The sequence below is a fragment of the Schistocerca cancellata genome, chromosome 9, assembly GCF_023864275.1.
Source record: "Schistocerca cancellata isolate TAMUIC-IGC-003103 chromosome 9, iqSchCanc2.1, whole genome shotgun sequence".
Lineage (NCBI taxonomy): Eukaryota > Metazoa > Arthropoda > Insecta > Orthoptera > Acrididae > Schistocerca > Schistocerca cancellata.
Window position 1 is genome coordinate 186908356 of NC_064634.1, and position 24055 is coordinate 186932410.

The window sequence follows — 24055 nt, forward strand, 5'->3', positions numbered from 1 at the left end:
TACCGTAGGTCTCTAGAAGAGCGTAGCGTTCCAAAGGATTGGAAAAGGGCACAGGTCATACCCGTTTTCAAGAAGGGACGTCGTACAGATGTGCAGAACTACAGACCTATATCTCTAACGTCGATCAGTTGTAGAATTTTGGATCACGTATTATGTTCGAGAATAATGACTTTTCTGGAGACTTGAAATCTACTCTGTAGGCATCAGCACGGATTTCGAAAAAGACGATCGTGTGAAACCCAGCTCGCGCTATTCGCCCACGAGACTCAGAGGGCCATAGACACGGGTTCCCAGGTAGATGCCGTGTTTCTTGACTTCCGCAAGGCGTTCGGTACAGTTCCCCACAGTCGTTTAATGAACAAAGTAAGAGAATATGGACTATCAGATCAAATGTGCGATTAGATTGAAGAGTTCCTAGATAACAGAACACAGCATGTTATTCTCAATGGAGAGAAGTCTTCCGAAGTGAGAGTGATTTCAGGTGTGCCGCAGGGGAGTGTCGTAGGACCGTTGCTATTCACAATATACATAAATGACCTTGTGGATGACATCGGAAGTTAACTGAGGCTTTTTGCGGATGATGCTGTGGTTTATCGAGAGGTTGTAACAATGGAAAATTGTGCTGAAATGCAGGAGGATCTGCAATTAATTAACGCATGGTGCAGGGAATGGCAATTGAATCACAATGTAGACAAGTGTAATGTGCTGCGAGTACATAGAAAGAAAGACCCCTTATCATTTAGCTACAATATAGCAGGTCAGCAACTGGAAGCAGTTAATTCCATAACTTATCTGGGAGTACGCATTAGGAGTGATTTAAAACGGAATGATCATATAAAGTTGATCGTCGGTAAAGCAGATAACAGACTGAGAGTCATTGGAAGAATCCTAAGGAAATGCAATCCGAAAACAAAGGAAGTTGGATACAGTACGCTTGTTCGCCCACTGCTTGAATACTGCTCAGCAGTGTGGGATCCGTACCAATAGGGGCGATAGAAGAGATACAAAAGACCCAACGGAAAGCAGCGCGCTTCGTTACAGGATCATTTAGTAATCGCGAAAGCGATAGAGAAACTCCAGTGGAAGACTCTGCAGGAGAGACGCTCAGTAGCTCGGTACGGGCTTTTGTTGAAGTTTCGAGAACATACCTTCACCCAGGAGTCAAGCAGTATATTGCTCCCTCCTACGTATATCTAGCGAAGAGACCATGAAGATGAAATCAGAGAGATTAGAGCCAACACAGGGGCATACCGACAATCCTCCTTTCCACGAACAATACGAGACTGGAATAGAAGGGAGAACCGATGGAGGTACTCAAGGTACCCTCCGCCACACACCGTCAGGTGGCTTGCGGAGTATGGATGTAGATGTAGATGTAGATGCTGTAGTATAAAGAGAAGTTGCAGCATTAGAAAATTGCAGCGAATACAGGAAGATTTGCAGCGGATGGACACTTGGTGCAGCGAGTGGCAACTGACCATTAACATAAACAAATGTAATGTATTGCGAATACATAGAAAGAAGGATCCTTTATTGTATGCTTATATGATAGCGGAACAAACACTGGTAGCAGTTACTTCGGTAAAATATCTGGGAGTATGCGTACGGAATGATTTGAAGTGGAATGATCATATAAAATTAATTGTTGGTAAGGCGGGTGCCAGGTTGAGATTCATTGGGAGAGTCCTTAGAAAATGTAGTCCATCAACAAAGGAGGTGGCTTAAAAAGCACTCGTTCAACCTATACCTGAGTGTTGCTGATGAGTGTGGGATCCGTGCCATGTCGAGTTGACAGAGGAGATAGAGAAGATCCAAAGAAGAGCGGCGAGGTTCGTCACAGGGTCATTTAGTAAACGTGGTAGCGTTACGGAGATGTTTAGCAAACTCAAGTGGCAGACTCTGCAAGAGAGGCTCTCTGCATCGCGGTGTAGCTTGTTGTCCAGGTTTCGAGAGGGTGCGTTTCTGGATGAGGTATCGAATATATTGCTTCCCCCTACTTATACCTCCCGACAAGATTACAAATTTAAAATTAGAGAGATTCGAGTGCGCATGGAGGCTTTCCGGCAGTCGTCCTTCCCGCGAACCATACGCGACTGGAATAGGAAAGGAATGACAGTGGTACGTAAAGTGCCCTCCGCCACACACTGTTGGGTGGCTTGCGGAGTATAAATGTAGATGTAGACGTAGAATCGAAAGCACTTTACTTTTCAAAATACAGGTTGATCCTTACAATGAAGTGAAAACAGCTTTAGTTAACACGGTCTCTATTAATAAGAAATAGTACTGTTACGGGGTTCAGAACGACTGATTCGTACTCAAACTAGTGTTCGCGTTTAGAATTACATTGTATTGTAGTTTATGCTATACACGAGGTGGTGCCACCAAAAATCTTGCCTCTTTTCATAGCACTGTTGACCGACTTTGAATAATTTCAAATTAAGCGAATAGTAAACAAGTCTCAACACTTTTCTGAAATTTAGGATACAGGGAGTATAGAACACATTACACACACTTATATTCGGCTGTTTTTACTTTATTGTAAGGTTAAACCTGAATTTTCTCATAGCTACTGCCTCACGTCAGTTTTCGAACAAATAGCATTGTTCTTCAAAAACTGTGATGTTTGTTTTTGATACAACTACAACAATAAAGGGCCCAAATACACAGATACCAACCACAGTCCAGAAAATAATGGAACAAAGCTCTTATTATGAACTTTCAAACAAAGATAAATCCAGTACTAACACCCATTTATGAAGTGAAAGTAAGCAACAGGTCTCTAATTATCGACTCATCACCGTGCTTTCATTGTTGTCAAATATTTTTCAGAAGATAGCTTACAACGAAATACTCAACATCTCATTTAATAATAGCTCAGTTCACCTTACGTAAAGAATTCGCTATTGAGAATGCAATATAAGATCGCTCGTATTTTTCTGATGGGACCGAACATGTAGCAATACTATGCTGGTATTTTCTAAAATCTTGCTAGTTTTCTGACTGTGTAGATTATAACATTCTACTTTGAAAAATGGAATTTTATAGTATTAAAGGTACTCCTCTGGCATGTATTAGTTTAATAATACACTACTAGCCATTAAAATTGCTACACCACGAAGATGACGTGCTACAGAGGCGAAATTTAACCGACAGGAAGAAGATGCTGTGATATGCAAATGATTAGCTTTTCAGAGCATTCACACAAGGTTCGCGCCAGTGGCGAAACCTACAACGTGCTGACATGAGGAAATTTTCCAACCTATTTCTCATACACAAACAGCAGTTGACCGGCGTTGCCTGGTGAAACGTTGTTGTGATGCCTCGTGTAACGAGGGGAAATGCGTACCATCACGTCGCCGACTTTGATAAAGGTCGGATTGTAGCCAACCGCGATAGCGGTTTATCGAAGGCTACATTGCTGCTCGCGTTGGTCGAGATCGAATGACTGTTGGCAGAATATGGAATCGGTGGGTTCTGAAGGGTAATACGGAACGCCGTGCTGGATCCCAACGGCCTCGTATCACTAGCTGTCGAGATGACAGCCATCTTATCCGCATGGCTGTAACGGATCGTGCAGCCACGTCTCGATCCTTGAGTCAACAGATCGGGACGTTTGCAAGACAACAACCATCTGCACGAACAGTGCGACGACGTCTGCTGCAGCATGGACTATCAGCTCGGAGACCGTGGCTGCGGTTACCCTTGACTCTGCATCACAAACAGGAGCGCCTGCGATGGTGTACTCAACGACCAACCTGTGTGCACAAATGGCAAAACGTCATTTTTTCGGATGAATACAGGTTCTGTTTACAGCATCATGACAGTCGCATCCGTGTTTGACGACATCGCGGTGAACGCATATTGGAAGCGTGTATTCGTCATCGCCATACTGGCGTATCACCGGCGTGATGGTATGGGGTGCCATTGGTTACTCGTCTCTGCCACCTCTTGTTCACATTTACGGCACTGTGAACAGTGGACGTTACATTTCAGATGTGTTACGACCCGTGGCTCTACCCTTCATTCGATCCCTGCGAAACGCTACATTTCAGCAGGATAATGCACGACCGAATGTTGCAGGTCCTGTACGGGCCTTTCTGGATACAGTAAATGTTCGACTGCTGCCCTGGTCAGCACATTCTCCAGATCTCTCACCAATTGAAAACGTCTGGTCAATGGTGGCCGAGCAACTGGCTGGTCACAACACGCCAGTCACTACTCTTGGTGAACTGTGGTATTCTGCATGGGCAGCTGTACCTGTACACGCCATCCAAGCTCTGTTTGACTTAATGCCCAGGCGTATTAAGGCCGTTATTGCGGCCAGAGGTGGTTGTTCTGGGTACTGATTTCTCAGGATCTATGCACCCAAATTGCGTGAAAATGTAATCACATGTCAGTTCTAGTATAATATATTTGTCCAATGATTACGCGTTTATCATCTGCATTTCTTCTTGGTGTAGCAATTTTAGTGGCCAGTAGTGATTAGGAGATCTACCAAGTTTAGTTTACATACGATAATTACAGCCCACACTGGGCGTCTGTGAGTTGCTGCACTTTAATTGTAACCAACGGGTATAATAAGCAAGCACCTGTCTCGGTAGATGTAATACGTGGAGGGGACATGAGAGAGCGCCGTGTGAGTGGTGTGGTGCGCTGTTGCAGGTGTTCGACCTGTGCAACACGGACTCGTTCCAGTACATCCGCAGCCTGCGCGACCAGATGTGGGAGAGCCGCGACATGCGCCACGTGCCAGTCGTCGTCGTCGGCAACAAGCTGGACGCGCTGCAGATGCACGCCGCCGCCGCTGCCGCCGCCGCCCAGCCGCCCACGCCCGGCTCAGGTGCGCCTCCCTCTGGAAACACACAACCACGTAACGTTCGAACGGCACGCAGTCGGTACCACTGTAGAGCAGTCTAGCCACTAGAGGACATTCTTTATTCTTCCCTCCGGTGCTATCGAGTCTACTCACGGACACACCTTATCTACTGTACTGTGACTGGCTGGTGGAGAACAGACGGAACAAGTTACATTAGATTGCATAGTCCTTTAGGTAAACGGCCTTGTTTCATAGCTTTTGCATTAGATTTTGTGTCCAGTAAAAATACTACGAGGGTCACACCAAAAGAAATGCACACTATTTTTTTTAAAAAATGCATTTTTCATTCTGCATGTGTGAAATTTTTACAGTGTGTAGATACATCCTTCCCGCTTGTTTTCAAACTTAGTTCAACCTGTTCTCGTGAGTGGCGCCGTCACAGCATGTCTTCAAGATGGCTGCTACACTTGACGTTCGCCGGCCATAGTGGCCGTGCGGTTCTAGGCGCTACAGTCTGGAGCCGAGCGACCGCTACGGTCGCAAGTTCGAATCGTGCCTCGGGCATGGATGTGTGTGATGTCCTTAGGTTAGTTAGGTTTAATTAGTTCTAAGTTCTAGGCGACTGATGACCTCAGAAGTTAAGTCGCATAGTGCTCAGAGCCATTTTGAACTTGACGTTCGTCAGAAGCAACGTAATGTCATAGAATTCGTATGCTGTGAAAACGAGACAGTGGGAAACATCCTCAAGAGGTTGAAAAAGGTGTATGGAGATGCTGCTGTCGATCGCAGTACAGTTAGTCGGTGGGCAAGCAGGTTACGTGATGAAAGCGGGCACTGCAATATTGAGGATTGTCCTCGCAACGGCAGGCCTCGTACTGCACACACTCCAGACAATGTGCAGAGATATATGAAGACAGTAACTGTTCTCGAAAGAACAGAATACTGTTGATGACCGTGCAGATTTTCCTTGGAATAAATGATGACTAACTGAAACCCTCAGCTGCAGACAGGTGTAGTTGATATACCTCGGTGTGGACAGCTGAAAATGTGTGCCCCGACCGGGACTCGAACCCGGGATCTCCTGCTTACATGGCAGACGCTCTATCCATCTGAGCCACCGAGGACACAGATGAATAGCGCGACTGCAGGGACTTATCCCTTGCACGCTTCCCGTGAGACTCACATTCCCAACTGTCCACAATTCTACATATGTAATGTACCTTATAGACATTTGCCCATTCACTCATTACTCGCGCACCCTTTGGCGATTCCCGTAAGAGTTGGGGCAACCTGTGCGCATTCGCACAGACGAAGGTCAATGGCTGGGCAGCCTTTAACGATATATATGAAGACAGTAACTGTTCTCGAAAGAACAGAATACTGTTGATGACCGTGCAGCTTTTCCCTGGAATAAATGATGTCTAACTGAAACCCTCAGCTGCCGACAGGTGTAGTTGGTATACCTCGATGTGAACGGCTGAAAATGTGTGCCCCGACCGGCACTCGAATCCGGGATTTCCTGCTTACATGGCAGACGCTCTATTCATCTGAGCCACCGAGGACACAGATGAATAGCGCGACTGCAGGGACTTATCCCTTGCACGCTTCCCGTGAGACTCACATTCCCAAATGTCCACAATTCTGCATATGTAATGTACCTTGTAGACATTTGCCCATTCACTCATGTGCAGAGAGTTAACGAACATGTGACTGCTGACAGACGCATCACAGTGAACGAATTGTCACGCTACGTTGGGATAGGGGAAGGAGGTGTATGCACAATACTCAAAGTGTTGGCGTTAAAAAAGGTTTGTGCCAGGTGGGTTCCTATGATGTTGACAGTGGCTCAGAAAAAAACAAGAAAAACGGTATACAGCGAACTTTTGGAACAGAACGAGAATGATGGAGATGAATTTCTTGGAAGAATTGTGACAAGTGATGAAACGTGGCTCCATCATTTTTCACCAGAGACGAAGAGGCAATCAATGGAGTGGCATCATGCAAATTCACCCAAGGAAAAAAATTCAAAACCACACTTTCTGCTGGAAAAGTTATGGCTACAGTGTTTTTCGATTCCGAAGGACTCTTGCTTGTGGACATCATGTAACGTGGAACCACCACAAATTCCGATGCATATGTGACGACACTGAAGAAACTTCAAACTCGACTGGGTCGTGTTCGACCACATCGGCAAAAGCAGGATGTTTTGCTGTTGCACGACAATGCACGGCCACATGTCAGTCAAAAATCCATGGAAGCGATCACAAAACTCGGATGGACAACACTGAAACACCCGCCTTACATTCCTGACCTGGCTTCATGTGACTATCCTCTCTTTGTGAAACTGAAAGACTCTCTTCGTGGAACAAGGTCTGAAGATGATGACTCCCTTGTGCACACTGCCAAACAGTGGCTCCAACAGATAGGTCCAGAATTTTACCGTGCGGGTATACAGGTGCTGGTTCCAAGATGGAGTAAGGCAGTTGAGATGGATGGAAATTATGTGGAGAAATGAAAATATTTTTCCTAAAGAATGTCTCTACACACTGTAAAACTTTCAAACATGTAGAATAAAAGATGTAATTTATAAAAAATAGTGTGAATTTCTTTTGTAGTGACCCTCGTATTTGTTGCAACTGGTGCATTAAAGATACTTCGAAACACTTCTTCCTTTATATTACACTGAAGCGCCGAAGAAACTGGTATAGCATGCGTATTCAACTACAAAGATATGTAAACAGGCAGAATACGGCGCTACGGTCGGCAACGCCTATATAGCGCAACAACTGTCTGGCGCGGTTGTTAGATCGGTTATTGTTGCTAAATGGCAAGTGATCAGGATTTCAATGAGTTTGAAGGTGGAGTTATACTCGGCGCATGAGCGACAGGACACAGCATCTCAGAGATGGCGACAAAGTGGGGATTTTCCTGTACGACCATTTCAAAAATCTACCGTGAGTATCACGAATCCATTAAAACATCAAATCTCCGACATCGCTATAGCCGGAAAAAGATCCTGCAGGAGCGGGACCAATGACGACTGTAGAAAATGGTTCAAAGTGACAGAAGTGCAACCCTTCCGCAAACTGCTTGCAGATTGCAATACTGGGCCACCAACTAATGTCGGTCGACATCGCTATAGCCGGAAAAAGATCCTGCAGGAACGGGACCAATGACGACTGTAGAAAATGGTTCAAAGTGACAGAAGTGCAACCCTTCCGCAAACTGCTTGCAGATTGCAACGCTGGGCCACCAACTAATGTCGGTCGACATCGCTATAGCCGGAAAAAGATCCTACAGGAACGGGACCAATGACGACTGTAGAAAATGGTTCAAAGTGACAGAAGTGCAACCCTTCCGCAAACTGCTTGCAGATTGCAATACTGGGCCACCAACTAATGTCGGTGTACGAACTACTCAACGAATCATCATCCATATGCGCTTTCGAAGCCAGGAGGTCAACTTGTGTACCCTTGATGACTGCATGACACAAAGCTTTACGCCTCGTTGGGCCCGTCAACACCGACATTGGACTGTTGATGACTGGAAACAGGGTGTCTGATCGGACGAGTCTCGTTTCAAATTGTATCGAGCGGATGGACGTGTACGGGTATGAAGACAACTTCATGAATCCATCGACACTGCATGTCAACAGGAGACTGTTCAAGCTGGTGGAGGCTCTGTGATGGTGTGGGACGTGGCGTGGAAACGACTATTATCTGAAGTAGTGCTGGAGGGAATTGACCCCATGAAACCTGCAGGGCTGTTCATAAATCCGTAAGAGTACGAGGGGGTGAGATCTCTTCCGAACAGCACATTGCAAGGCATCCCAGATATGCTCAATAATGTTAATAATGTTCATGGCTGGGGAGTTTGGTGGCCAACGGAAGTGTTTAAACTCAGAAGAGTGTTCCTGGAGGCACACTGTAGCAATTCTGGACCTGTGGGGCGTCGCATTGTCCTGCTGGAATTCCGCAAGTCTGTCGGAATGCACAGTAGACATGAATGGATGCAGACGATAAGCCAAGATGCTTATGTACGTCACACCTTTCAGCGTCGTATCTAGATGTATCAGGGATCCCACATCACGCCAACTGCACACGCTCGACACCATTACAGAGCCTCCACTAGCCCCTGCTGACATGCAGGGACCACGGATTCATGTGCTTGTCTCCATATACGTACACGTCCATTCGTTCAATACAATTTGAAACGAGACTCGTCCGACCGGTCAACATGTTTCAAGTCATCAACAGTCCAATGTCGTTGTCGACCGGCCCGGGTGAAGAATAAAGCTTTGTGTCGTGTCGGCATCAAGGGTACACGAGTCGGTCTTCAGCCGCAAAACCCCTTTTCGATTATGTTTCGTTGACTGGTTCGGACGTTGACACTTGATGGCCCAGCACTGAAATCTGCAGCAATTTGTGGGAGGCTTTCACTTCTGTTATGTTCGACGATTCTCTTCATTCGTCGTTGGTCCCGTTCTTACAGGATCTTTTCCCGGCTGCAGCGATGTCGCAGATTTGATGTTTTACTGGATTCCTGATACTCATGGAAAACACGTGAAATGATAATACGGGAAAATCCCCAGTTCATCGCTACCTCGGAGATTCTGTGTCCCATCGCTCTGCCTGTTTACATATCTCTGTATTTTAATACGCATGCCAATACCAATTTCTTTGAAGTTTCAGTGTATATCCTGAAGTATGTGTGGTAGAATGATATAGTTTGCAGGTGCATTTCGTGGCATATGTGGATAGTACCTGTGAAATTTACTGCAAATAAAGTTAGCAGCACAGAAGAAGTACGTTTAAACATCATGCATAAGGCGGCAGTTTTTCACGCAGCTCATTGTTTATATCGTCATATCTACTTAACTATGATAGGCAGGTGATTCTTACCCCCACAGCGATTGTTGCCTGACAGTAAACCGTATGTGTACCGAATTTATTTGAAATCGGCCAGTGGCTTAGGAGAAGGTGTGGAACATCTATTTTTACTATATATCTGCTCGTATGTATGGATTAAACGTCGTGTGGCATTCCTGCCTGCGATTGTGACGGTCTGTCTATTTGTAGGCGAATATTATAACCGGTGTTAGTAAGTCCATCCAAGTGCAAGCGTCACCGGAAGGGGCCTAAATGGAAATCCCCTAAGAATATGCAATGATTAACACTTATTATCTCCCCAATACAAATGTTCTCATCTAACTACGTGTGCTATTAAGTTAAAATTGTGTACAGTGGCACCAGCGTGTAATATGTGTATACTGAGGGGTTCTAATGTTAGTTATTCATACGTCACGGTCATTTGCGGTCAAATGGAGCTCACGAAACCTATATGTGCGCCCTCTGTTTTGACTCTGCAGGTAGTAATTGTTCCGAGCTTAGACGTGAACATTGTTCGCAATACTCATTCTAGGGTACAACGACACCTCATCGGCGAGTACATATTTCTGTTCAACAGATTGACCCATTTGACCGGGGCTGAATTCTGGAGCCGGCCGTGGTGGCCGACCGGTTCTAGGCGCTACAGTCTGGAACCGAGCGACCGCTACAGTCGTAGGTTCGAATCCTGCCTCGGGCATGGATGTGTGTGATGTTCTTAGGTTAGTTAGGTTTTAGTAGTTCTAAGTTCTAGGGGACTGATGACCTCAGATGTTAAGTCCTATAGTTCAAAAATTCAAATGGCTCTGAGCACTATGCGACTTAACTTCTGAGGTCATTAAACCTAACTAACCTAAGGACATCACACACATCCATGCCCGAGGCAGGATTCGAACCTGCGACCGTAGCGGTCGCTCGGTTCCAGACTGTAGCGCCTAGAACCGCACGGCCACTCCGGCCAGCTAAGTCCCGTAGTGCTCAGAGCCATTTGAACCATTTGTATTCTGGACCTACAGGAAGCCGAATGAATGTATTGACAGCTTTTAGCCGGGGCACATACTGCCCCTGTCGTGCCAACGAGGATAACAGTAGGACTAAGATTACGTATGCCTCGGGCCATGCTACAGCTGACACCACTACACCGCCATGCATGGCTGCTCTGGTGTCGCGAAGGAGTCGACTGGTGAGCGCAATTGCGTTCTGTCGTCTTCAGTGATCGGAGTAGGTTCTGTTCGTATGCGAGTGATGGACGTACACGTGCGTCACCAGATCGATGATATTTACGAACCGGGGCAAAAACTTGATGGTGGCGCCCCCCCCACCCCACCCCCTCACTCAATCATTTGAGATAGGACGTCAAAAATTTTAAAAAATAGAATTTTCAAAAAAAATGTCCATTTTCTAGCGCACATCTTTCTCAAGATTTTGATATACGAAACATATATGTTTGAGGAAATGTAAGACATGTTATTTGGTCTTAGGTTTGCCAAATTGCATTGCCATGCATCTTCACACAGCATTCTTCTATCGCACTCACTGTATTTCGCTCTTTGGAATTCAAACATGTATATTTTGTAATGGAAGCCATTGAGCCTACGTTCAGAACAGTGGAAATTGAAATGACCTGTGGTGCCTCTCCTACTCCTAGTCGGTCGGTTTTACATCCTACCCCCCCCCCCCCCCCTTAAAAAACTCATAATGAGAACTGGGTGAGATTATTTGTGACCGGGAGAACAAGGACTCTTCAGAAAATTTGCACTCTTTATTGCCTATTAGCTAATTACTTTCTCTTTTGCATGACATATAACTGAATGTAGGAAACATGAAACCAGTAAAAACAAGAGACAGTACAAATTCCGTCAATCCTTGAGTCCCAGTATTTTTTTCTCTCTAATCTTGCTACAGCTTTACACGGCGTGTTTTCCTTTCTGCGAAAGAGTCTATTACCTCATCAAAGTTCTTCAAACGTTCTGCTACATAAAAAATCAAAATGTCGTTGACTAATACTGAAAAAGCTGTTAATACGAATAGTATCGAACACTGGTTTCTCGATTTCATTATTCTTACTTCACTGTCTGCTAAATGAAACGAAATAGGTCTCTGTAATACTTCAGAAATTGTAACACATGCCAAATAAGCAAGACTGTTTTGGCACAAATGGTCATTTTTATCTACCTCATTTACATAAATAACACGGCAGAATATACTTCACGAAGTACCAATATCAAATGGCTATTAGACCTATTGCAAGCAAAAGTTGTTACATTGAGAAATAGTTTCACATTTCATTCATGTGCTCCATTTTCTCAAGCTGAGATCGGAAAGCAGTAGCAGTACGAAATTTTTATATAAATTTGGACTCGTCATATTCTTCCACATAATTAGTGTGATGTTCCCGTTTCTTCTACTTTCTTGTTCTAACAAACAATCTTGTCATCACTAATTCTGCAACTATTCCTGCCATTGTCAAATCTTATTCTGCAAATAACTTCTTTAAACCCTCCAGAATCACCGGTTCAGTTATCCCCCGTTTATTGTGCTGTTAGGTGTTATTGGATGTTCTTACAACGCGTTTTCGACGCTATTCCGAGAACAGAACTTATACGGTTGCTAACCGGTGACTGTAGAACTGGTCCTTAGTAGTTTAGCGATTTGGCAAAAAAAAATTTTGTCGAAATTTCATTTTCTTGGATACACTGACAAGACATTATGTAATCTTTCCTACCTGTTATTCCTGTTAGTCGTTTATTTCCAATATGGTAGTCTGAATCTATGGATATCGCTAATAATTACACTACTGGACATTAAAATTGCTACACCACAAAGATGACGTGCTACAGAGGCGAAATTTAACCTACAGGAAGAAGATGCTGTGATATGCAAATGATTAGCTTTTCACAGCATTCACACAAGGTTGGCGCCAGTGGCGACACCTACAACATGCTGACGTGAGGAAAGTTTCCAACCCATTTCTCATACACAAACAGTAGTTGACCCGCGTTGCCTGGTGAAACGTTGTTGTGATGCCTCGTGTAAGGAGGAGGAACGCGTACTATCACGTTTCCGACTTTGATAAAGGTCGGATTGTACCCTATCGCTATTGCGGTTTATCGTATCGCGACATTGCTGCTCGCGTTGGTCGAGATCCAATGACTGTTAGCAGAATATGGAATCGGTGGGTTCACTAGCAGTCGAGATGACAGGCATCTTATCCGCATGGCTGTAACGGATCGCGCAGCAACGTCTCGATCACTGAGTCAACAGATGGGGACGTTTGCAAGACAACAACCATCTGCACGAACAGTTCGACGACGTTTGCAGCAGCATGGTCTATCAGCTCGGAGACCATGGCTGCGGTTACCCTTGACACTGCATCACGGACAGGAGCGCCTGCGATGGTATACTCAACGACGAACCTGGGTGCACGAATGGCAAAACTTCATTTTTTCGGATGAATAGAGGTTCTGTTTACAGCATCATGACAGTCGCATCCGTGTTTGGCGACATCGCGGTGAACACATATTGGAAGCGTGTATTCGTCATCGCCATACTGGCGTATCACCCGGCGTGATGGTATGGGGTGCCATTGATTACACGTCTCGGTCACCTCTTGTTCGCATTGACGGCACTTTGAACACTGGACGTTACATTTCAGATGTGTTACGACCCGTAGCCCTACCCTTCATTCGATCCCCGCGAAACCCTACATTTCAGCAGGATAATGCACGACCGCATGTTGCAGGTCCTGTACCGGCCTTTCTGGATACAGTAAATGTTCGACTGCTGCCCTGGTCAGCACATTCTCCAGATCTCTCACCAATTGAAAACGTCTGGTCAATGGTGGCCGAGCAACTGGCTGGTCACAATACGCCAGTCACCACTCTTGGTGAACTGTGGTATTCTGCATGGGCAGCTGTACCTGTACACGCCATCCAAGCTCTGTTTGACTCAATGCCCAGGCGTATCAATGCCGTTATTAGGGCCAGAGGTAGTTGTTCTGGGTATTGTTTTCTCAAGATTTATGCACCCAAATTGCGTGAAAATGTAATCACATATCAGTTCTAGAATAATATATTTGTCCAATGAATGCCCGTTTATCATCTCCATTGCTTCTTGGTGTAGCAATTTTAATGACCAGTAGTGTATAACAACGCTTGTTATTCGCACACCCAATCTACCACACAAACAGCTATTGGTATTCACCCGTTCGGGTTTATTCGGCTCAGATCATATAGCCCCGTCTCCTTTCGTCTGCGGTAAAGTTCTTTATTTCTTGATGCGACGGTGATTCCCCTGGCAGAGACATCGCGTACAATATGCACGTATTTATAAATCAACTTACGTTTCGTTCAGAAATCAACTTATAATGTATTCAAAAATGCTCAGAAACTAACGGAGATGCGTTTCAAAATGATATGAATAATTGATAGAGCAACGTGCGCATTGTGAAAAAAGTTATTTTCCTTCAAGAACATGAATTTGGCTCCCCCTGAAATTACCTCCCGGGGCCGATACCCCGGTTTGTCCCCCGCTAGATCGGGGCCTGTGCGTGTGTACAGCGCAGGCCTACTGAGCTGCCTGTCGTAGAGTGCATTCGCCCACGATGCGCAGGCTCCATCCCAGCCTTCGTGGCGTTGGGGAGCTATCAGTTACAGCTCGCGGTTGCATTTAATGTTTCTGCTGGCTGAAGTAGCCAGTGCCCGCTACATTTCACAGTCTGTTATCTCTGTGCTAACGGCATTTTTTCGACACTGAGATGATGTGCTTTTTCAGCAGAACAGTGCACGTCTACATACGGCAACTGCGACGCAACGTGCTCTTCTTGGTGTACAACATGTCTCCTGGCCAACAACGGCACCTATTCTCTCGCCAATTGAACACATATGGGACATAGTGAAGGGAGAGCTTATTCGTCGTACAGACCCGGAAAGATCCTATGCTGAACTGCAACAAAGGGTGCAACATGCCTGGGACAGTTTATTACAGGATGTCACTCGGCACGTTTATGTTAGTTTGCACCTAAGAATGAAGCCTGCGTTGCCGCCAGAGTATAGTAGACTGTGTATAGATGCGACTGTTTCGTTCAAATGGCTCTGAGCACTATGGGACTTAAGTTCTGGGGTCATCAGTCCCCTAGAACTTAGAACTACTTAAACCTAACTAACCCAAGGACACCACACACATCCATGCCCGAGGCAGGATTCGAACCTGCGACCGTAGCGGTCGCGCGGTTCCAGACTGTAGCGCCTAGAACCACTCGGCCACCACGGACGGCGCGACTTTTTGGGCTCCTTTTACTGTGACATATATTTTTAATTTGATCTGAACTTAATCGTATGCTCCCACATTAACGAATTACTTGTCACATCACTTGTTAATAAAATGACCTTGTCCTTGTGGGTGTTGCTTCTCTTTCGACAGTGTATATTCTGAGAATATTATTGATATATAAAGGACCATAATATTCCCTAACTAAATTCTACTGAGTACTGTTACAAGCCAAATAACCGTTATAGCAGCCTTGGCCTGGCGGTTAAGTCGTTCACGAATACTGAGCAATGGACATTAGTTTGATCTTTTTTTTTTTCATTATTAAGGAATGGCGTTATGAGATTCTTTGACGGTCAGACTGAGCCCTGCCGTCACTGCTCGTTCGTCTCCTTACCAGACACTGTAGTTCTCTCTGTACATCGGGATGCAGCGAGGCTCGTTCCAGTTCGTAATTTCTGCAATATAGTCATCCAAACAATATCATGAAAACATCTCCCTGCCTGCACCCCGCTACGCCACTCAACAGCAATAACCTGACGATACACAATCCAATAATAATAATAATAATAAACAGCCACCACGGAGGAATTATACGAATGGGACGGAAATCGGTAAACGTGGAATACATGTACAGAGAAACAAGTGGTTACAGTTTTAGAAAAATTCGTTGATACATTCAATAGAAAGAGCTTCACAAACTAAGAAAGTCAATAATGCGTTGGTCCAACTCTGGCCCTTATGCAAGTAATTTTTCAGCTTGGCATTGATTGATAGAGTTGTTGAATGTCTCCGAGGGATATCGTGCACATTCTGTCGAACTGGCGCCTTAGATCGTCAAAATACCGAGCTCGTCAGAGGTCCCGGCCTATAATGCTCTAAACTGGGGAGAGATCTTTTCTGACCAAGATAGTGTTTGGCAAGTACAAAAACAAGCAATTGAAACTCTCGCCGTGTGCGGGCGGGCATTGTCTTGCTGAAATGTAAACCCAGGGTAGCTTGCCATGAAGGGCAGCAAAACTAGGCGTAGGATGTCGTCGACTTACCGTTGTGCTGTAAAGGTACTGCGGATGACATCCAAAGGGATACTGCTATGAAAATAAATGGCTTGCAAGACCATCATTCCTGGTTATCAGGATGCAGTCAGGCTGACGCGGGGGATAGTCTCTGGGGATTCTCCAGGCACGTCTTCGGCCTGAAATCTCATTGACTGGAGTGTAATTGTCTTCATTGATGAGTCCCGCTTCGAAGTGAGCCCTGATGATCAGCGAAGTACTGTCTGGAGATGATCCGAACAGCGGTGGGACACCAATCTTGCTATCGCCTGGCATACTGCCCAACAACCAGGAGTGATTGTGTGGGCTCCCATTTCATTTCATAGCAAGACTCCTTTGGTTGTCATCTGTGGTACCCTTACAACGCAGCAGTATGTCGGTAATATTCTATACCATGGTTTTTTTCCCCTTCGTGGCAATCAATCCTGGGCTTTCATTTCAGCAAGATAATGTCCGCCAGCACATGGCAGGAGTTTCTACTGCTTGCACATCTCTCCCCAGTTTATAACATTTGGAACATAAAGGACAGGGACCTCGAACGAGCTCGGGATTTTGACGATCTAACGCCACGATCTAACACCCTCCGTCAGGAGGACACCTAACAACTATATCAATCAATGCCAAACCGAACAACTACTTGTGTAAGGGCCAAAGGTGTACCAATGTGTTATTAACTTGGTCAGTTTGTGAGGCTCTTGCCGGCCGGTATGGCCGAGCGGTTCTAGGCGCTTCAGTCTGGAACCGCGCAACCGCTACGGTCGCAGGTTCGAATCCTACCCCGGGCATGGATGTGTGTGATGTCCTTAGGTTAGTTAGGTTTAAGTAGTTCTAAGTTCTAGGGGACTGATGACCTCAGATGTTGAGCCCCATAGTCCTCAGAGCCATTTGAACCATTTGTGAACATAGTCCTGTTGAGATGATCCGAACACTCCCACAGTAAATCAAAATAACTGACTTGTAACATTATTCCAAATAAGAACATCCGAACCTCCAACTCTCGAACAGAGGAGGGACCAATCCTCTTCTCATAATCCACCGTCCACAATGATCCATTCTTGTATCCAATCGAAACTGACTACGCAGTAAAACTTCTCACGTCAGGGACACCCCAACTGTTAGAAGCATCCGTGAATAATCTTCTTAAGGAATTGGCATAATGTTTTCCATATTTCGTTCAGCGTTGTACCTTCTCGTGTTGTTCGTCTAAGTACATCCGAACTCGCAGAACGTCAATTACACTGTCGTCGTATATGAAACTCACCGTCATCCCTGCGATCCATCTGAACACACTGGAAGTAAGTCACATCTGGGTGAAGAACTATCGCCAGTGTGATCTCTGTGGCACAGCTAAGAAAGGCAGTGATATGATGTGTCGGAGTCCACACTTCCATCGCCTTTCCACACACTAAACTGCGTTCATCCGTGTCCATCAACCCCAACATGTGCAAAGGGTTGAAACAACCATGTTTATTACCTGTAGTCTGGCTCCTTTCATATACTTGTGATTAATTAGTACGTACCTGTTATACCGGAGCCACGGTAGCCCCTGAGGGCTGGCTACCCATATTACACCACAGAGGACGAGGTTGTCTATGCCCAAGGCGTACCAAAAGCGCCATGGTAAAAACCGGCTATTTACAGGGTGTTTCAAAAATGACCGGTATATTTGAAACGGCAATAAAAACTAAACGAGCAGCGATAGAAATACACCGTTTGTTGCAATATGCTTGGGACAACAGTACATTTTCAGGCGGACAAACTTTCGAAATTACAGTAGTTACAATTTTCAACAACAGATGGCGCTGCAAGTGATGTGAAAGATATAGAAGACAACGCAGTCTGTGGGTGCGCCATTCTGTACGTCGTCTTTCTGCTGTAAGCGTGTGCTGTTCACAACATGCAAGTGTGCTGTAGACAACATGGTTTATTCCTTAGAACAGAGGATTTTTCTGGTGTTGGAATTCCACCGCCTAGAACACAGTGTTGTTGCAACAAGACGAAGTTTTCAACGGAGGTTTAATGTAACCAAAGGACCGAAAAGCGATACAAAAAAGGATCTGTTTGAAAAATTTCAACGGACTGGGAACGTGACGGATGAACGTGCTGGAAAGGTAGGGCGACCGCGTACGGCAACCACACAGGGCAACGCGCAGCTAGTGCAGCAGGTGATCCAACAGCGGCCTCGGGTTTCCGTTCGCCGTGTTGCAGCTGCAGTCCAAATGACGCCAACGTCCACGTATCGTCTCATGCGCCAGAGTTTACACCTCTATCCAAACAAAATTCAAACGCGGCAACCCCTCAGCGCCGCTACCATTGCTGCACGAGAGACATTCGCTAACGATATAGTGCACAGGATTTATGACGGCGATATGCATGTGGGCAGCATTTGGTTTACTGACGAAGCTTAGTTTTACCTGGACGGCTTCGTCAATAAACAGAACTGGCGCATATGGGGAACCGAAAAGCCCCATGTTGCAGTCCCATCGTCCCTGCATCCTCAAAAAGTACTGGTCTGGGCCGCCATTTCTTCCAAAGGAATCATTGGCCCATTTTTCAGATCCGAAACGATTACTGCATCACGCTATCTGGACATTCTTCGTGAATTTGTGGCGGTACAAACTGCCTTAGACGACACTGCGAACACCTCGTGGTTTATGCAAGATGGTGCCCGGCCACATCGCACGGCCGACGTCTTTAATTTCCTGAATGAATATTTCGATGATCGTGTGATTGCTTTGGGCTATCCGAAACATACAGGAGGCGGCGTGGATTGGCCTCCCTATTTGCCAGACATGAACCCCTGTGACTTCTTTCTGTGGGGACACTTGAAAGACCAGGTGTACAGCCAGAATCCAGAAACAATTGAACAGCTGAAGCAGTACATCTCGTCTGCATGTGAAGCCATTCCGCCAGACACGTTGTCAAAGGTTTCGGGTAATTTCATTCAGAGACTACGCCATATTATTGCTACGCATGGTGGATATGTGGAAAATATCGTACTATAGAGTTTCCCAGACCGCAGCGCCATCTGTTGTTGAAAATTGTAACTACTGTAATTTCGAAAGTTTGTCTGCCTGAAAATGTACTGTTGTCCCAAGCATATTGCAACAAACGGTGTATTTCTATCGCTGCTCGTTTAGTTTTTATTGCCGTTTCAAATATACCGCTCATTTTTGAAACTCCCTGTACATACAAGATAATGGAAACAGACATTCCGAACACTACTTCCTGCAGGGGGGAGCTCGAGCCACGGCCTGCAGGAAGTATCACTATGCCAAAACCTGATTGGCTGGAGACAGCTATTTAGGGGTTAGAACCAGCCCCGAAGTTCAATTGACGCCAGATGCCGACCTCGTGTACTGCGACCTTTGAAGATTACGTATTCGTCTCTGAATTGGACTGTTACTAATGTGTGTGTGCTACCACGTACCTTTGTGGAAAATCAGAAATGAACTTTCATTGCCTCAATTAGGAGACTTTTACTGGCATCGTTATTGTTACCTTTCGTTTGTTGTTCTGTCATCAACCTTGTGAACTTACATCAATAAAAGTTGTATTTGTGAAAAATTGCGAATTGTCAGTGCCAACAGTACCATAAGGACCGAGCCGCTGATATCAAGTACGGGAGGTGCACAAAACGCTGAAGTGTGGACCCAGTTCCTATCGGGTATCGCCAGTCCATCACGTTCCTGTAATGATAGCACATTAAGATTCGATAAATATCTCGCATTGTCAATTCTCCGGAGCAACGTGAGTAAGTATCGACGAGATGTTACCGACTGCAGCAGGCGGCACGTAAGAGCGTTGCATCATGGTAGTTCGTCAATCAGTGCCAATGTTATTGTATGCGTCCGACAGTGAAGTATTCTGAATATCACCCGCATGGACAGGGCCAATGCTTTTAACGTGGACGTTCGTAAGGCCAAGGTCACCGTCCCAAGTGCTGAGTGGCACAACGAGTCTTCAGTATTACACTGTATCTGACAAAATATCCGCACCAGTAGGCGATCCGCAATTCCCATTGACAGTGGAAAGATCTGCGCAATATGTGGCAATCACGACACATGACATCCGTTGACATATTATGTTTGTTGTGTCTTGTCTAGGACTCATAAGGAATTATCTCACACCCGAACGTGAATCATCAGGAGCAGGCGCCTATAACTCGCCGTCGCCGTCCACCTTAGATCAGGGATGAATGGAATTCCCAGGTTCCTTAACGTTTCCACCACTCATAATGGACCAAAGATCTCATCCAGTCCTTGCCCAATGGGCATTAACCCCACTTTCGCGATATTCAGAACGCTGCCCGCCACGACTCCTTACTCCGTGATCCAGTCGAGGGACCTTCGTACCTCCTCCGCTGATCGCAGGAGGAACAGTAGGTCGTCAGCACGAACTCGACAGGTGGTGTTACCCTCAGCTTTCTGCCACTGAGCGTTCGCCACAGCCCGTTCATGAGCCGTTTAAGCGCTGCAGGGAAGAAGACCATTGATAGGGGAAACCTTGGATAACCGTGCTCATAATCAGTATGGGATCCACACCCCGGCCGTACATTATCACTCCTAACCATACCCCATAGTAGCCGCATGATGATCTTAATAAAAACACTGCAGTGCAGTGCATGACCAATGTTATGAAGTCATAATTAATCCAGTAAAAAGCTTGATCAAAGTTAATAGAGACTATAGCCACTCTCAGTCGACAGGCAGTGGCCAGTTCGATCACATCTCTATAGTCGCTGAGCGCTGGTTGTATGTTGCTGTTTATTCCAAGGCATGTGGGATATAGGGAAATCTTATGAGAGAACACCATCTTGAGCCATGTCGCCATCAGTTGGGCTAAGATCTTATAATCCCTGTTAAGCATGGTGAACGGTCGGTACTGATCCACACTGTGACCTCCAGCCTTTTCCAATGCGGGAGAAGACAGCTTCCAACAAGGATAGGTGGCACATACATGTCAGACTCCACGAGCTCAATGTGGCAAAAGTATTGATTCGTTGCACTGCTCATTCTCATGATGTGGCTGATGCCCTGAACAACGGAGATAAGATATGGATTGGATGGCGCTTCATATTTTTAAAGTACTACAGGTCAACAAATTGCAGGAAAAGGCTTATTAGGACGGTAGTCCCCTTTTGAGGAGTTCGGCCACCTCTTGCGATAATGAAAATACACAAACACACACACACACACGCGCGCGCGCGCGCGCACACACACACACACACACACACACACGCATACATAAACACACAAATCAAGTCAAAAGTATAGAAAATCTTCAATCAGTCTAGGAATCGAACTCGGGGCATCTTGATTGAGATTCAGCGCAAGACCACGAGCTGCTGACAAATGCCAGGAAAGAAACAGTAAAAGGTCGTTTCCCAAAGTTTCTACCAGTCACCCCTTCTCATTCCACCCCTAGCGATAGTAGTGGCATCTTACTCCTGCAGTACATTTATACACATAATGAGATATGTGTATATCAAACTTGATTGAAATCGCTCCAAGCGTTCCTGAGTTTGCGCCATTTGTCACCCCTTCTCATCCGAAACCCTCAGCCATTGGGATGCTGGGGTTGTCTTATTGTCACAGTATATTGTTTGAGATAGCAAGAGATATGTGTTTATGAACCTTCAGCATGATGTACGAAAAGGGGTCAGCAACTTATTTGCATCAAAAATAGTAGTTTAAGAGATATGAGTGCCAATTTCTGCAGGAATTCCTTCAGGAGTTAAAGAAATATGCTGATATGTCACAGTCTTTGCACTTCACTGCCTTTCCCATGTATAGGGGTGAAACGTCATTGTGCCTGTCACCAGTAAGTCTAGAGACCCAGAAACTATGGATTTGATGCTATTATCGGTTGTTATCGAATATTTGTATATATCACATCCTCTCACCCACATCCCCACTCTTTAGGATGGCTGGGGTATATCATCCGAATAGCACTTTTAAACAAATAGTAAATATGTACAGACAAAATATGATTGAAATTGATCCTGAGATCCCTGAGTTAACCTTTGTGTCATCCCCTTTTCAGTCTCATTTCTATAAGTGGTAGATGGTTTGTTATTTCAACAGAAATCTTTGTGGGTGTGAGCACAGCCCCTCAACAAAGTTTTGTCATAATCAGGCGAAGCGTATAGGAACGAAGAGAAGACGAACAGACAAACAAATATTCAGTTTACCACGTTTTTATTATGTCCTATCTTCTCTGCCTGTTTGGTACAAATTTAAATTAACTTCGCAATGAGTTGGAGACTTGAAATTTTAAACATAGCTCAGAATTGGAGGATATTGCAACATTAACTCGCTACCTTATTGGTATGTTTGGTGGTCGAGGGTGGGGTGTAAAGTTTGGCAATGAATGACATCTAGGCTGCGATGCACAACAACCTAAACAGAGAGAGGGAGAGGAGGAAATGGACAGTGAGTGGGGGGATGGGGAGAAGGAAAGAGAGGGGGGAGGATGAGATGTACAGAGAGAGGGGGTAGGAAGAGATAGGAGGAAGGTGGAGTGGACGTAGAGAGGAGGAAGAGGAAGATGGTCAAAGAGAGGGAGGAAGAAGATGAACAGAGAGAGGGCTAAGGAGGAGATGGATGGAGTGATAGGGCAGGATGAGATGGACCATGAGAATGAAAGGAGATGCAAAGAGAGAATAGCCTAGGAGGTCATGGACTGAGAGAGGAGTTGGAAGAGATAGATGAGGAGGAAAAGATGTGTACAATATATGTGCCATTGGTTATACGTCTCGGTCACCTCTTGTTCGCATTGCCGGCACTTTGAACAGCGGACGTTACATTTCAGATATGTTACGACCCGTGGCTCTACACTTCATTCGATCCCTGCGAAACCCTACATTTCAGCAGGATACTGCACGACCGCATGTTGCAGGTCCTGTACGGGCCTTTCTGGATACAGAAAATGTTCGACTGCTGCCCTGGCCAGCAGATTCTCCAGATCTCGCAACAATTGAAAACGTATGGTCAACGGTGGCCGAGCAACTGTCTCGTCACAATATGCCAGTCACTACTCTTGATGAACTGCGGTATCGTATTGAAGCTGCATGGGCAGCTGTACCTGTACACGTCATCCAGGCTCTGTTTGACTCAATGCCCAGGCGTATCGAGGCCGTAATTACGGCCATAGGTGGTTGTTCTGGGTACTGTTTTCTCAAGATCTATTCACCCAAATTGCGTAAAGATGTAATCACATGTCAGTTCTAGTATAATATATTTGTCCAATGAATACCCGTTTATCATCTGCATTTCTTCTTCGTATAGCAATTTTAGTGGCCAGTAGTGTAATATCGCGCGACACAGGGCGTTTTGGGCTCTCTGAGGTGACGGCCGCTCTCTGTACCGCAGGCAGCGGCTACGGCGGTGCGTCCGGCAGCGGCTCGGGGGCGGCGTCGGCGGCGGCCGCGGCGGCGGCGGCGGCCGCGCTGGAGCAGCAGCAGCGCGAGCGGCGCCGCGACATCGTGACGCTGGTGCGCAAGCACTGGAAGTGCGCCTACGTCGAGTGCAGCGCCAAGTACAACTGGCGCGTCGTCGCCGTCTTCAAGGAGGTGACGCGCGCCGTCGACGCCGCCCTGCACTCCGCCAAGGACGCCACCTCGCCCATGATGGACAACTTCCACGGCGCGCTCGACCGCAACAAGTGCAGCATCCTGTGACGCCGGGGACCCGCCGGGCAGCGCCGGCCGCCGCGGGTCGCAGTGCGGCCGAGTCCCTGAGGACGCTCTCACCCCACATGTAGAAAATTCCGTTACGTCGTGCCGGGCCGAACACCAGCCCATTGCACAGCATCCTGGTTCGCTGGGCTTTTCCCGTGGCTCTAGGCCTATTTGAGAACTGTGCGCAATACCGTACAGTTCCCCAGATACGTGAGACGACACTACTTTAACCATTTGTAGTTCGAGCACTGGAATGACCGTAATGAATATCCTGTGCAGTCGTTCGAGTCTTTCCAGATCAGATACGAGCTTTTGACATGTACATATGCATCTGATGGATCACTCGTGC

At 46.0% G+C, this 24055-nt stretch overlaps 1 protein-coding gene and 1 non-coding gene across 2 annotated transcripts in view; one reads left to right on the top strand and one right to left on the bottom strand.

Moving 5' to 3' along the window:
• The window catches only part of LOC126101277 (ras-like protein family member 10B), a 73098-nt gene extending 49392 nt beyond the window's left edge, over positions 1–23706 (top strand). Inside the window, exons 4-5 of the mRNA XM_049911959.1 lie at positions 4663–4809; positions 23497–23706. Coding sequence (XP_049767916.1) covers positions 4663–4809; positions 23497–23706 — 357 coding nt within the window. The remainder of the gene's footprint in view (positions 1–4662; positions 4810–23496) is intronic.
• Trnat-ugu (transfer RNA threonine (anticodon UGU)) lies at positions 5867–5940 on the bottom strand. The gene has a single exon. It is a non-coding gene; the product is annotated as a tRNA-Thr (tRNA).
• Positions 23707–24055: the final 349 nt, after the last annotated feature.